Source organism: Actinia tenebrosa, unplaced genomic scaffold, assembly GCF_029948245.1.
Source record: "Actinia tenebrosa isolate PJP-AT-01 unplaced genomic scaffold, QUT_ActTen_1.0 PGA_scaffold3__52_contigs__length_22856419, whole genome shotgun sequence".
Classification (NCBI taxonomy): Eukaryota; Metazoa; Cnidaria; class Anthozoa; order Actiniaria; family Actiniidae; genus Actinia; species Actinia tenebrosa.
Genome location: NW_028292580.1, coordinates 7,895,713 through 7,912,449, shown reverse-complemented (window position 1 = coordinate 7,912,449; position 16,737 = coordinate 7,895,713). Strand labels below are relative to the sequence as shown.

Genomic DNA, 16,737 nt, shown 5'->3' with positions numbered 1-16,737 from the left:
GACTTCTTCTAGTGAAAACGGTAAGTTTTTCGTTCGAACATAATGCCAGAGTCTGGTAACGCCTGGATGACATAGTGATTCATGAAGCTTGTAGAGGGAATCGTGAGTAGTCGTAGCACAGCTGGCTCGGGACAAGGTGTCTGGTGCCATATTCTCTTTACCGGGTCTGTAGACTATGTCAAAGCTGTAACAACTGAGCTCGATTCTCCAACGCATTATCTTGTCATTCTTGGTCTTCCCTTTCTGTCGTTGGTTAAACATGTAAGAAACTGATTGTTGGTCAGTTTTTAGAGCGAAGTGGCGACCGGTGAGAAAATGTCTCCAGTGTCTTACAGATTCAACGATAGCTTGAGCCTCCTTCTCGACAGCAGAGTGCTTTAGCTCACTTCCTTGCAAAGTACGCGAAAAGAAGGCCACTGGTCTCCCATTCTGGTTGAGAGTGGCTGCCAGTGCTACTTCCGAAGCATCTGTCTCAACTTCAAAGGGGATACTTTCATCTATGGCTGAAACAATGGCTTCTGCGATGATCTTCTTTATTCCTTGAAATGCCTCTTTGGCTTCCTGAGGCAATGGAAAGGATTTACAGCTTGTGATGGGCTTTATTCGATCAGAGAAATTTGGTACCCATTGTGAGTAATAGGAGAAAAGTCCAAGACATCTGTTGAGGGATCTTGAATTGTGTGGCAGAGGAAGCTCTTTCAAGGGCCGTAACCTTTCAGGATCAGGACTAATGGTACCTTCTTCAATGACGTAACCAAGTAAAGGAAGACGGCGCGTGGAGAAGACACTCTTGCTATCGTTGAACTTAAGATTGGCATTTCGTGCAGCATCCATGAAGGATTTCAAGTTGATGTCATGATCAGACTGATCCTTTCCACAGATAGTTATGTTATCCAGGTAGGGAAATACTCCTTTCAGATTATGGTCTTCGACTAGTCTCATCATTTCTCTTTGGAAGCATGCTACCCCGTTGGTTACTCCAAAAGGTAACCGGGTAAACTGATAGAGTCTGCCCTTAGCTTCAAAGGCAGTGTAAGGCTTGTCTTCGTTTTTCAACGGTATCTGGTGGTAGGCACTTTGCAGGTCAAGGGTACTGAAAACTCTAAACTGAGCGATTTCGTTGATAGTGTCACTGATTCTTGGCAATGGGAATGCATCAAGCTGTGTGAATCGGTTGATGGTCTGTGAGTAATCTATAGCCAGACGTTTCTTGTGGTTCTCGTCTTTAGTTACAACTACTTGGGCTCGCCACGGAGACTGACTGGGTTCAATGATGCCTTCCTTTTGCAATCGATCCACTTCTCCACTGATGAATGTGAGATCTTCTGCACTGTAGCGTCTGGATTTAGCAGCAACTGGATGACAATCTGATGTAAGGTTTGCAAAGGGTGAGGGCGGGTCGATGTTTAACGTAGTTAGGCCGCAGACAGATAGGGGTGGCTTTGTTCCACCATACTCAAACGTGACGTGGTCATGTTGAGACTGGAAGTCAAGTCCCAAAATGAGATCAGAGCATAGGCCGGGCATTATTGACAGGCGAAATTCCTCATAGCTGTGTCCTTGGTAGTTAAGGTTGACGGTGCAGAATCCCTCGGTTTTTGTACATAATGCTGATGCCGCCATGGACACTGTACTAGAAGAAGGATTAACAGGAATAGCAGCTGCTTCTACTAAACTTGGGTGAATATAGCTTTCGCTGCTACCACTATCAAAGAGCGCCTTCACATTCCATCCTGAATTGACTATGACAGTAGCAGATGAGGCCTTAAGAGCTTGCGGGGTCCCAACTGAGGCAAGTGATGGTGGCCAGAGGGCCGCAGAGACGTCACCAGGCTTTGACGGTTTCCCTCGACAGACTTGTGCAAAATGCCCCTTCTTCTGACATTTATGGCACACAGCATCACGAGCTGGGCATTTGGCACGGGGATGCTTAGTATTTCCACAGAAGAAACATTTGGGACCACCGGTCGTCAGTGTTGAAGCTAAGAGATTGGGGTCAGGTTGAGATGACGCTGGCGATGTGGTTTCAGGTGACACACCTACGGCTGCAGCATTGAATGGCTGAGAAACTGCGTAGCTTTCAGAACTTCGCATGGCAGAATCAAGAGCTCTAGCTTGATCGAACATTGTCTTTAGATCAAGAGTTTTATTCTCCAAAAGCCGCTGACGAATTTGATTTGATTGCAACCCAGTAATGAAGGCATCCCGGACGTTCTCTTCACAGTATTTAGCAGCCGTAACAGATTGGAAATTACATTCCTTGCTGAGCACCTTTAGAGCTTGTAAATACTGGTCCAGTGTCTCTCCAGGCTGTTGTCGTCGAGTTGCAAGAACGTGTCTCGCGTAAATTTCGTTAGTCGGTCTAACGTAAACATTTTGAAGCGATTGCATAGCGGATTCGTAGCTTGGATATCCTTCGATGTACTCAAAGACTGCAGGTGAAACGAAATTGGTTAACACTCCGAATTTATTGAGACCTTCATCGGGCAGCACTGAGAGAAAATTCTCGAAAGTTCGTTTCCAGTGTATCCACGCTTTGGATGCTCCAGTATCACTTGGATCGACGCCGAAACGTTCAGGACGTAAAACTTTATCCATTTTTGGTTACTTGAATAAATTGTAGTGAAGAATATACACGATTAAGCCGTGAAAGTAGGCTTTATTCAAGTAAACCATGTGCTTACACAAACATGGCCGTCGTTACAAAACGTGAGATTCCGCTGACCTAAGGCAGGCACTTACACAGGTAACCCAACAACTAGTAATTACTAAAGAGTGTTTTTGTTAATGTTTGGTACATTAATCACTATTATCAGTACAATGCCCATCCCCCCCAGAACTTACTCTTCACTCTTGGTCCAGGACTTGCCCGAAAGAGCCTAGGGTGTCAGGAATTCGGTTTGATTTTAGAATTCCAAACCTACTTTGAGGCATTCGAGTGCAGTTAAGGCCGAAGGGGTTTCCTCTAGAGCTGCCCTTTTTTAAATCCATGTTTGATTTCTTCATTTTTTACCCAGAATAGATGATTTTCTATCAGTAAATTTGCATGAATAAGCCAATTGGGCCATGCATGGCTGGCCAAAACAATAATTGGTTCCTTTATGTGGGTTGCAGCTTTTTAAGTATTCTTGTTTGGTTGTTGGTCTCCAAGCATTTGCATGCTATGCCATTTGATTGACGAAATATTGTACTCTTCAAAGGCATAGAATCAGATCAGCCAAGCCTAGTTCTGACGTCAACACTTCCCCACTGCCTCTGCAAAGCGTTCCACTCTCAGCGCCAAGCTTGGCTTAAGGCTTTGTTTTGTTTTTGATTTTTGTTTTTGTTTTCCCAGGCCCAACACTCAGTCAGTGCATGCGCACCTGAAAAAGTGACAAGATCATTAAGGTGAGAGACCCATTAGTGCTATATAGATGGCTGACATTTTGGCACCAAGGGTGGAGGGTGGGGGGGGGTGGGGGTGGGGGGGAGGGAAGGTAGGGCGGAGCTAGGGGTGTGCACAAGGCGCCAAAACAGGAATTGACCTTTCACTTGGAAAGCATTCTAGTGCGAAATCCTGACCACCTAACCAAGCTCATGTTAGGGGGGTGGGGGGTTACCTTTTCATAAAACAGGTTAGATATATATATGTGTATATATATATATGTGTGTATATGTGTATATATATATATGTGTGTATATATATATATATATGTGTGTGTATATATATATATGTGTGTATATATATATATATGTGTGTATATATATATATGTGTGTGTATATATATATATGTGTGTATATATATATATACACACATATATATAGTTTTGTCCATTCTATGTTGTAGTCTTTGTTGTTATCTTTAAGGTCCCAGATGTATTTAGAAAGTTCGGTGCTGTTAGCGTATTTTCTATTTCGCAGAGATAGTTTGTGCTGAGTGTATCGTTGTTGTTATGTTGTTATACATATATACATATATATATACATACATACATATATATATATATGTAGGAAAAAAATACATATGAAAATTATAATCTAAAAGGAAAAAAACTATATAGACACGCAAAAATGGCTAATAGAGAAATAGAGAAAAAAACAAGAAAGGCACAAAAAGAGCTAGATGGAAGTTTAAACAATATCAAAAATTTATAAATATTGATGAGATATTTGTCTATTGTCTAATGTAAGATTCTAAAATATTTGAAAATAATTTTTTTTCAGAAGAGGATTTTGTTTTTGATTTCTTTAAATCTTCAGCAAGAGAGTTCCAAACTGTAGCACCAGAGAATCTTACATTGAATTTCCCATAATTAGTTCTTGCCTGTGGAGTTGAGTAATTTAACTTGGATGCAAATCTAGTATTATAGTTGGGTCTTTGACTTACCAAAAGTATTAGTATGTAAAAGTACAATGCAAAATACATGCTATTAAAGGAAAAGTGGCATGGCAGGAAATTGAATACTTTATGAAAAATATAGAACATACAGTCACAATATCAGTGTACTAGAATTGACATGTACTAGCAAATTATACAAAATGAATACATTACCTTATTTAGATTGAGGTGTTCCACTAGATGAGTTCATTGATGAAGCTTAATTAAAACTCAGTGAATAATATTATAGATTTCAGAAAAGAATAAGTTTTTAAAAATTCCACCTTGTTCCTGTACTGTTCCCCATCCATTTAAGTATTAAAAATCAGATTGAAGCTATTAATCCAGATGGAACATAACTCACAAGTACTCTAAGAACACTGGTGGTCAAAAAAATATTATATAAAATATTACTGTAAGATATTCTCCATTCTCATTTGTCTAGGATTTAAAGTAGCAAATAAGTCTATTATTTCCTCAAGATCTAAGTCCATGTCTCTGTGGGAATGCATCAGTGCCAGTCCATTCATTCTGTCTTGGGCCATAGTATTTCTTAAGTAGTTCTTAAGATTACGGAGGGTTAAAATGGACCTTTCACAAGAAGCAGATGACATAGGGATAGTTATAAGGATTTGAAGTATGGTATGTATATTAGCATAAGCAACATTGTCAATGAGCTCGTGTCCCTTCTAAACTATCAGGGATTTCCTCTCCTAGATCATCTTTCCTCTTCCACATTCTGTCCCACAGAATAAGTTCTGCTTGTAAACTTGCATTATTAGGTATATCCTGCCTATAATGTTCACAAAAGGCTAATACATTATCCTTATAAACAATACCAGTGGCCAGCATAATTGATGGAATAACTGAAAGTGCTCTGTAGCAAACAAACACATCATCTTGAAATCTGTTGTTCAGTTGTTGGACTATATGGTCTAGAAAAACTACAGTTAAATTTGTCCTATAATATCCTTCAGGGTTTCGGGCTGCAGCATTGGCTCTATGAACCTGTCTCTGAGCTACTCTACGCATGGTTGGTTGAACTGAAACTTGACCTGCTAAAGTGACAGCTTCCTTGTAGAGTGCATTGTGCCTGGCATCAATGTCAGTTCTCATCTCTGTTAAGACTGACTTTAAAAGTGCACGTTCATCCTTTGCCTTGAGAAGATCCATTGCTTTCTTTTGTAATTTGACAGTGAGAGGTCGGGTTAAATCTAACATATGTCTAACAATAACAATAGCAACAATAGATGAAAAAGTTATTGCATTCAGTAAGGTCTGTGCATCATTTCTACTTGGTCGATTCCAGTCCCCAGTTCCAAGATCATTGTTGTTCATTGATATGTCTTCAAGCGTAGCAACAACAGGACGAAGAAGTTCTACAACTCTGTCCATTCCTTCTATTCTTTCGATCCATCTTGTTCGGCACACATTTATCAGAACAGTATGATTAGCTTGAGGCATTGTCTCTTTAACCTTCATGACCAAATACTGCTGTCTCTTTGGTGAATTGTTAAAAAAATCAGAAATTCTTTTAACAGTATCCATCATGTTTCTAACAAGTGGTTGTTGGCATGTGTCAGCAACACACAAATTCAGCCTGTGTTTCATACAGTGAACATAAATTGCTTTGTCAAATTCATTTCTTATCAATGTTGAAACTCCATTCAAGCGACCTGCCATATTGCCTGCCCCATCATAACACTGGTCTCTGCAGTCGTCCTTTGAACTGTGAATAAAATTAGCCGATGCCAGCGACGCTGGCATGAGAGTGATCACGTGATGTACAAACTGTATCTTCGCGCTCTTAGACTTGTAGCCGACGGCTTCGAAAATTGTTGAGTAAGAAAGCCCGAAATTTTGCCAATGGGAAAGCATTAAGTGAAGATATAAGAAGTAATATCATCGACTCTGTAGTGAGGCAAGGAGGAGATTACGTTTCTGGATTTTTTGCTGGAAATCTTTCTGAAATTGGAAGAAACTACAACGTTAGTGGCCAAACTGTAAAGAATGTTTGGGAGCGGTTTTGTCAAGATGGAGAAATTGGACCCCGCGATAAAAAGGGTTCGCAAAATCCTTCCTATTTGACTCCTACAGAATTAGAATTCATTGAATTTGTAAAGAGATCTTCACCATCTGTGCCATACAACAAAGTTCTCGATGCCGTTGGCCAATACTGCAATGTTCTCGGAAACACATCTCAGAGTGCCATCGGTCGAGCAGTGCGGAAAAGAATGCCTTCTGGTCCAATGTCATGGAAAAGAACATCATACCGCCCAACAAACAAGTTCTCGCAAGAAAACATTGACTATTGCCAAGACTTTTTAACTTATTTGTCTACCGTGGATCCTTACCGCATCAAGTGTTTTGATGAAGCAGGGTTCAAATTGCCGGACGTAGCAAATCCGCACTACGGACACTCGAATGTTGGGGTTCCGTGCATTGAAATAGAACGCTATATTGACTCACCAAACGTTACCCTGATGCTTCTTGCAGGCATGGAGGGAGTATTGTATGCCAACACGACAGAGGGAGCCACTACTACTTTGGACTTTCTTGACTTTTTTGGTGAAGCGTCAAACAGTTTTCTTGAGAATGGCGAACCTGTACTGCGATATGGTGATCACATACTCCTAGATAACCATGCGACTCATCATAACGCAGGAGGATATGCTTTAGGGCACCGGATGGACCAGCATGGCATTAAGATCGTTTATTTGCCTACTTATAGTCCAGAATTTAATCCTGTTGAACTAGCATTTAACAAGATGAAGAAAGCTGCTAAGCGCGAAGAGAATCGTTGCACCTTCCATCGAAACATTCATGTTGGAATCTACGAGTGTATCGATGGCATAACAGAATCGGATATGAGAGCATTTTACCGCAACACTGGATACATTTATGTTTGAAAGAAAGATGAATGAATTGTACTGAACTGCATGTTGTGTTCTCAGAATAGCTTGATAGTACATATATTTAGCATCCTAGTTTTCCCTCCCCAAGGCCCCAGACCCCCATGCCCTTAGGCCACTTCGCAGGCTATATTGTACATTTCATAGTTGTTATGACAGTCTGTGAAATTTTAGATTTAATGAGTGACTGGCCACAATCAGTAGTCATTGCATTTTACTCACAGTATGACCCAAAGTTTCATCTAACCTTTCAGTACAGCAAAACGTTGCAGACCAAATATGAAATAAAAGTATCAGTTTTACCAAATTACATTTGTATTGGAATGAGTCTTACTTTGGGTCCTGGAAAATCCTAGACACTATACACAATCAAGCCGACGGGCGCTGGATAGTCTGCGGTGACGTATTGGAATGGGATTTTTGCTGAAGGTAGATGTAAACAGCACTCGAAGGAATTTTTCAAATGATTTTTATTACAGTACCTCAACAAAAGCAAAAATATATTTGATACAAAGCGGCCTGGAAAATGTTTAGTAAGAGAATTTCAATCAATACGAATGATGACCACACAAGCTTAGTCTTGTATAAACGATGAATTTGAACTCAACTTATGGAAAGATTTCCGACTTGTAAAAATATTGTGAATATTACACCAGAGTTTATCGTTATAGTTTACTAAATCTTATCTTAGTCGAGAAAGTCAATTGCATCGGCTAATAATGACAGTCCTCCACTTCCTGATACTTTAGAATAACTGTGTTGTTGTTTCAACATGTTCGATGTTTGCTGGGCAGTCATTTAAGCTCTGCTTGATGGCTAAATTCAAAAGTAGTCATCATGTTCGCAACTTAATTGACTAGTACATGCTGAAGCCATTGATCCCGCGGCTGACTGCTCAGCTACTTGATAGGAATGGGATATATTCGCAGACGGACTCGTAATAGTACAGGACGGCTTTGAAGGCCATTGTACTCCTCTCTCCTCCCACAACCGCTTGTACGGGTTTCTCACCGTTGTAACTTTGGTTTGCCTTTGTTTCGCTGGCTCGTCTTCGGCATTTTCGCGAGACAGAGTTTCTATTTCCTTTGCATCTGGAATTTTTCCTTTGTCGTGTTTTTCCAATATTTTGGAGTCACGATTGATTGCCTTCCAGTTTTCGATCTGTTGTCCGGTATGTGTCGTGAATAGATATTTCTCAGGACAGGTTTTAATTAGCTCACCCCGCACTCTGTAGGAAAACCGTCCTTCAATTGACTTTGCTGCAGCAGCTTTTGCTTCTCTCTCTTCCACTAAGTTTGCAAGGGTTAATTCCTCTTCCTTAAGTTTCTTTTTCAGACTAGTGAGATCTCTTCTCTTCGGGATATTTGTGCAACAGATTGCAAAACCTTACTGAGGAACACTGTCCAAACTCACAGTTAAGTCTATTGTGTCCTTCCATGTGGCAATTTCCACAAACCGGGCCCTTGTTTCTTGTGCGCGAATCTGTTCCATAGCTTGCTTCCTTAAGCCTGGTTCACACGAGCAACGCAAGCGCAAACGCAAACGCAAACGCAAGAAAACTACGTGTGAACTACAGTAACGCAAACGCAAACGCAAGGAATGGAAAATTTTCCATTTTCTTGTGCTTGCGTTTGCGTTTGCGTTTGCGTTTTTAACGTGTGAACCGGAGAAAACGCAAACGCAAGCACAAACGCAAGACGTGGTTCACACGAGCAACGCAAACGCAAACGCAAGGAAAATACGTGTGAACTATAAATAATCACTACTGCGCATGCGTATCTTAATTTACTTGCATTTGCGTTGTACGTGTAAACATTGCTTGCGTTTGCGTTTGCGCTTGCGTTTGCGTTGCTCGCGTGAACCAGGCTTTAGCATTCACCAATTCACTAAGTTTTTAACTTTTTCTTTCTGACTTTCTACAGCTTTCTTCTTTTCTTCCAGGTATACGTCTAGAGGAGATTTGTAGTGAGAATCCTTTGATACCGTTTCAAAAAGAGAACGGCGCGCTGTCCCACTGCATGCGCTACTAGTGCGTGGAGTCATACAAGCATTCTTCATCAATACTGTCGGTGTACAGGATGAACTCACTCTTATTGAAAGCCTCCACAAATCTTCATTGTTAGGGACGGGACAAGGCATCTGTCAAGTCTTCATCACTGATCATACTAACGAAAGTTCCTTCGTCATCTTTATACTGAATCTTCTAGATATGTTCCAACATTATTTATAAGGCTGTAGCCAAATTCTTGAAACGTTGTGAATTCAAGACATTTTTTCTCAAATTTTACTGTTTTGCAACGCTCGAAATTCTCGCCGTAAAATAGTTTCACCTGGACAACCGCCATGATCGTTAGACTACCCAAACTATCACTGAAAGATCCGCGCGCCAAGATCCGTGAAGATAAGGTTTGTACATCACGTGATCACTCTTATGCCAGCGACGCGCCTGAAGCGTGGGAGCGTGACGTCGGCTAATTTTATTCACAGTTCAAAGGACGTCTGGTTTTAGTAGTAATTCTGCTACTGCGGCACTGCTGCCCAATAAATTCTTCTCTAATTATATTTCTTGAATCAAGAAATCTTATCACTAAAGAAAGATTTTCTTTGTTAGAAATGTCTGCGGCTTCATCTGTCATAACAGAGAAAAACTTAATGTCTCTGATTTCCTTTGACAAACTAGTTAAAATGTAAGAACCTACTGTTTCTATCATCTGATTCTTGATGGTTTTAAAAATGTAAGTTGCATTTCTGGGTGCAGTTTCCAGGTGATTCTGCAGTATTTGGTCACCACTCTGCACTCGAAATTCTAGCAGAGCCTGAAAGTTTCCTGATAGACTAGCATTTGTTGGGTCATCATCGCGTTGACCCCACGGAGAGCTATGTTGTTTCGCCCACAGAAAATTATCGTTTCAAACAAAGACTTAAGCACCGTCCTATTTCTATCGATTTGCTGTTGAATAATATTATTCAACTGCTGATCTACTGGGGCCCCTTGCTGCCTCATTGTTTTCAAAAAGTTATCCAAGGCAAATACAGCAAAATTGTGCATCTCACATTTACCGCTGGCGTGTTTTGTAAGTCTGGAAGCCGCTGAAGTCCAACATGTGAGTGGGGACTTCAGCAACTTGTCTAATTTATGAGCATTTCTACCAGATTCAACTCCAAACAAAACACAGGGAAAACAAAATGCTCCATCGAGATATTTATAGTATGCAAGCAAGGGATATCTTCTAAGCCATTCAAAGACAAACTTACGAGGCTTTCTATTTTCTATTGACAGTGTGAAATCAAAAATCGCACCTGGTTTCCACACATTCTCAATGAACCCCAGCTTATCTTGTGGTGATGAAGAGCCAATTTCTTTAAAGTACAAGCCAATGTCGAAAGGAGAACAGTCCTCCCTCCTGCAAATCGGGTCGCCACGCATTGTAGAATATTCCTTCGTTCAAACTACAGCAAGTCTATGACTCTAATCATAAGAAAGAAAGAGACCCAACTGGGGTAGGCCTAGCTTTTTATAGTTTTGCTGGTAGTTTATGAGGTAGTTTGCACAGTAGATAGCCAATCAAAAAAGGGTTTGAGTGGTTTCCAAAACAATCAATGTGTTTCCAGGCAATCAGAGAAGTCTTTGAGTAGTTTATGATCATCACACCGGCCTAGCTCTACAACTGCGCACGTTCACTCCCTATTTGACAAAGGCTGTTTTCCGATCGTTTGCCGATAGCATTCCGATGCGTACCGACGGAGATATCCGAAACCCGAACTTTTTTGCGGGAATCGGTAAGAAATCGGCAGAAATGACGAGATTACTCATTTTTGTTTGAATTTTCTTTAACAATTAACTGAAAAACAACCAAGTGAGTTGTTTCTAGTAGTTTCTAGAATAATGTAATACACATATTTTGTCATTGTTTAGAAAGAAATGTGTAGCTTTGAAAAAAATTGAGTAGTTTACGGAAATTACGTAAACTACCCTGGATCCACCCTTGAGACTGCTTGCAAAGCTACCACTAGTCCTTAACAAAAAGGCGCCCCTTTCCCCACCCCCAAAGTATTTTTTAGGGTGGGTAGCCGCTGTCCGCTATGACTCGGTTTTATTTTGCCTTAATTTCATTTCATGCTCATGTAAAATTTCATTACTACCTTGCTCACCAGCTATGAACTTGTGTCCTTTTTAAGATGTTTGACAAGCATAACTATTCTTTTTGGTATGGGGTTTCCCTGCCCACGGGTGATTTATGTAACAAGGAATGATGGTGTTCATGGTTCAAGTGTCAACATCCAAATGGGTCCCGGTTTAGGATCTCCATTTGGGTGTAAGGTTTCTCTGTAAGGTCTTACGGTCATTCTTGCTATGAGGGTGCTTGACAATAACAACCCACATGGAAAGCGTATGTCAAGCAAAGAACAATTAATCAGAATCGTTTTGACATACAATAAATTAAATAAACTTAACAATACATCGCGACAAGAATACAATTTCAATTTAATTGTTAAAAGATATTTCTTATACGCTTTACAATTATTTAAAATATATAACATATAAATACACGTAATTATAAAAGTGATAGAGGAATTTTAAAAGAACTTCAATCAAAACTTAATTATATGATTAATGAATCTTGGGGAAATTTACAAACCTTTCATTTTTGTAACATTTTGAAGTATATCTATTTCTCCTCTCTACCATTCTGTGGTAATAGAATAGAAAACTCTTTTTGGGCATTGCGCATGATTTTTTTTAAAATCTAGAAGCCCACGTAAATACTTGTTCCGCAACTGGTGTATTCAAACGCGGATATACTTCTTTAAGGTCATCACAGGAATAATTCTTCCTACGTGTTGGGTCTTTATGATTTCTTAAATGAAGCCTGTCAATTACCTTCCTAACCTTTAGCCACATATTGTTGTAGGGTGCATCTAAAGGCAGGGGTATTTTTGCTACTCGCATCTTAGTTAGGTTACACATATTGTCATTTGAAACATTTACATCTTCCCATTGAAATTCGGGTACTTTTTTAAGTCCTTCAGAGCTAAAACGAAAAAAAAAAAAAAAAAAAAAAAAAAGAACGAGATATAATGCTTTCACTGTAAACGGTGTGTTATGGTATGCAAGTTTTTACGTTTCAGTTCCAGTACTATATAATATATGTCATCTCAGCTGCTTGCGTGCTACGGCATCGATCACAGCTTCAATTTGCTTATGTTCAGTTACATTACTTACATATAGACCAGGTTCCAAATATCTATTTATTTATTAGTTTCGCCATATATTAAACTGGAAATATAACTGGAAAAAATACTGTGGTATGTATGACAGGGTGACCGCAACAGCGTTAAGCCAATTACTGGGGGCCCAAATAATGTCTTAAATGAAACTTAGTGCATAAAGATAATTTAAGTAGATATATTGACACATTTGAATCAAATAACTAACATATCGATATGCCCTACACCATGAACAAAATGGAGTAAACGACTGGACCATTTTCTTAAAGTTTTTGACGATTCGCCAGTGCCCTTGTTATAATTTATTGCGGATGGTGTATCATTGACGCATTCAACAAGAAGGCAATGATGCATTTGTAGAAACTCATATGTTCCTGTGGGATTTATATAATGGAAATGATACAAGAAATGAATCTAACAGGATGATATTAAACAGGACTTCAGGATGCAGTATGAATGAGCGAATGCAAGAGTGAACCCTGAAATGTAATACCTTGTGCCTCATCAACAGAAGAGGTTACATTGTCACCACCGCTTGAGCCTGCAGCTGCTGTGTTAACTGTTTCTGCATGAGCAGCATTTATCTCTGACGCATAATCTGAATCACAAAAATAAACAAAATATTATACCGGGTTTCGATGGATAGTACTAGTAGTGCTGTTTCAGTGTAACTGTATAGTCGCAGAACGTTATATAAAATCATTCTTTACCAGCAATATCGTTTCTATTTGATTTGGGAACTTTGCAGTAATCATACATAAATTCCCTAAGCCCAGTTGGAATATTTTTACTGATTGCCACCTTGCAATGTTCTTCACAGAAAGCAGATTTCTGACTAGCCGGTTCACTTACAAACACATCGGGGTAGTTTACAAGAGGCAAACCATTTACAGTTGTCTTTACTGGATACATGCAGTGGGGATGACGTAACTTCCATATGCCATCAAGGGATACAAAGTTCTCACACCCTGCAATTTAATTACCAAATGCCTTATATCTTATCAAAAAAACAATAACCATAATAAATAATTTTATTCTCTAATTCTTTGATGATATTACATTGTCCATGGATAACAATAAAGAGTATTTATGAATCAAGCACACAATACATGTACAAATAGGGCATTTTATCACTACTACCACTATTGTTTTCCCTTTAGAATAAACCAACAGGTACAAATGAACGGAAAAAAAAAAAAAAAACGTATGAAGGATTCTGAAAGAAGTTAATGATGAAGTCGGTCCTATCCAGAAGACGTTAAACATATAGACATGCAATAATCACACCTCTCTCTTCTACAATTTTTTACATAAGAAAGGAAATCTTCCTTTGACTTTTCGGAACCTTCTTTAAAAATCCAACCAATTTTTCTTCCCCTCATTTCGGCTTCCATTTCATTCTTAAAGAATGCGCTAGAGACAATCCGTCTATACAGACGATGGCCTTTAAAAAAGAAAAGAAAAGAAAAAAAATTGGGTAACAGGACTGGTTGATTTTTTTTGTTGATACGTTTTGGGCTTACATGCACACCTATATATTTGTAGTACTCACAATCATCCTTGGTGGAGAAATGACTTGGCAATCGAGGGTGATGAATGCGTGAAACAAGTTCGTTGTAGCTTTCCGTAAATCCAACAACAGAAGTCCATGCATGGTTTCTGCAAGCAAATCAAAAGAAATAAATTATACGTAGCGTCCATATTAATAGCTAGAAAATACCCTCTAGTCTACTTTTACAGTAGGTTATACTTCTGCTAGAGATACCTGGAAGTTACAGAGGAATCTGTCAATAAAAGCCTCGTCTGTGGCTTCTACATACGGTCTGGGCTCTTTATAAAATCGAAATCCTGATGCTTTGTTACCGTACATTGCATAACCATAGTTTACATCACAATTTGTGCAACGTAAACACTGTTTCAGAGTCGAAACAGCATATGTGGGTAAAAATACAGTCACCTTACATGGCTTATTGTGGCTCGTGAGAGTCTTACCACAGCTCAAATATTCACCAACAGGAGGAAGCAACACCTTTAACTCGTCTTCTGGTATTGCATTAACTAATGGGCACGCATATGTCGATAGGTCTGAAAAAAGTTCCATGTCGTTCTCAGACACAATACCGTCAAGTTGCAAGTTTTCTTTAAGAAGAAATTTTCTGTCAGAAGAATTAAACGTCGTAGGTATTTTTCTTATAGCGTTAGCCAAAATGTCACGGTCTCCGATCTTGGCTTGAATAATAACTCTTAAGTCGTTCTTGGTGAAATTTCTTTTCAAACTACCCAGTTCAAGAGAACGTAATTGTTCGATCGCCCCACATACGCTTTCCCTCTTCCTCTTTCTTTCTTGAACATTTTTGAAAAAATTATCTTCAAACGCTGCCATTGCTGCATATAACGACGTTTGTGCAAAGGGTGTCCTCTTTTATAGGTATCAATTAAGTGATCACAGAGGATGTTGATAGCGTGCACAATTGCGTGACATTATTGCTCATTCATATCAGTACAAATCGCCTGCCTTCTTACTATCGCTATTTTAACATAAACGTTTAAATAAAATTGACAAGCGACTGGCACCAGCTCATTAGCGCTAGGTGAACAAAAACGAATCAAAAAAATTATCACTCGAACGATATTACGCATTCATTCTTTCATACTTCCATAGCTTCTGTATCTGGCCTTAAGTGTTGTACTTTTTCTCTAAACATTTATATTTTTGTCATGCTCAAAGCATTGAAGGCAATATTAATATTTTGGTAGGGACTTGATTTAGAAGCATTTCTTTGAAACGCTATGCTAGCGTGATTCGCATAGCAACAAGGGTGTATGACATATTGTTTTCAGATAACTGTGCGGTTGAACAAACAAAGCTAGGCCTACGAAACAGCAGCGGCAAAACGCGACGACCAAGTAGCTTTATTAGCTTGGTTACACTGCATGAAATATCAGATTCACAATAGGATTAATATGATGTAAATATTAAGCAAATACCATATTTGCTTGTATTTGCCCATATTTGCGACAGTGCAAATACGATGTTCACTTTATATTTGCTACAGGTTGTGAAGATGGTGAATACCACATTTGCTACACATTTCCCTTAGGGAGAAAATGTGAGGGAAATAATATATTAGCACTATATTTAACATCCATAGAAATATGCAGCAAATGTCATATTCACTTCAGATTTGATGAGCCTCATAATGCAGCAAATGTCATATTCACTTCAGATTTGATGAGTCTCATAATGCAGCAAATGTCATATTCACTTCAGATTTGATGAGCCTAATAATGCAGCAAATGTCATATTCACTTCAGATTTGATGAGCCTCATAATGCAGCAAATGTCATATTCACTTCAGATTTGATGAGCCTCATAATGCAGCAAATGTCATATTCACTTCAGATTTGATGAGCCTAATAATGCAGCAAATGTCATATTCACTTCAGATTTGATGAGCCTAATAATGCAGCAAATGTCATATTCACTCTAGATTTGATGAGCCTTATAATGCAGCAAATTTCATATTCACTTTAGATTTGATGAGCCTCATAATGCAGCAAATTTCATATTAACCTTTGATTTGATGAGCCATGTATTGCAGCAAAAATCATATTTTTTCAAATTTGAAATGATAACATTGATAACTGATAAGGATTGAAAAAAATTTATTTAAACTTCTATGATAAAATGTTTCAGCACTCAATGAAATTCCATGTTAAACTAACTGTATTATCATAACTAAGTTTAAACTTTCGTTCATTACATAAATCCAGTTTCAGAATTCTTCTAAAATCATAAAATATTTATTATATTTATAAATATTTATATAGTATTTTATTTTTCACAGCGCCTAGAGCAGAACTGTATAAGCGCTTTATAAATTGTAAAAAATATTATTATTATAATAAAAATACCTACATTGGAACCAGCCCATTTTTTAAACCTCAAAAATTTGAAATGCCTTAAAAATTTAAATTTTAGAAAAAAAATACTATTAAAATATCAGGTACTCATTTACTGAGTGGGATAACCAGAGAGGAAAATATTTGGCTTGAGGCCAAGTCAGGTAAATGACAGATATAAATATTTTCCTTCTCTGGCCATCGTAATTTGTCATACATTAAGTATGAACTCTAGTATATATAATATAGAAACCCACATCTGAACAGGGCTGTACAGGTCATATCATATGATATAATCACTTTTGTTAATTTTTTCTTTAAAAATGTTTAAAAAA

General features: G+C 38.6%; 2 protein-coding genes across 2 annotated transcripts; one reads left to right on the top strand and one right to left on the bottom strand.

Annotated features, from left to right (window-relative positions):
• Positions 1 to 5,027: 5,027 nt before the first annotated feature.
• On the bottom strand, positions 5,028 to 6,041 carry LOC116304501 (52 kDa repressor of the inhibitor of the protein kinase). Its single transcript, XM_031714242.2, has one exon. It carries the CDS (start codon positions 6,039 to 6,041, stop codon positions 5,028 to 5,030), a length of 1,014 nt encoding a protein of 337 aa, XP_031570102.2.
• Positions 6,042 to 6,592: 551 nt separating this feature from the next.
• On the top strand, positions 6,593 to 7,267 carry LOC116304502 (uncharacterized). Its single transcript, XM_031714243.2, has one exon. The coding sequence runs from the start codon at positions 6,593 to 6,595 to the stop codon at positions 7,265 to 7,267; it is 675 nt and encodes a 224-aa protein (XP_031570103.2).
• The last annotated feature ends 9,470 nt before the right edge of the window (positions 7,268 to 16,737 follow it).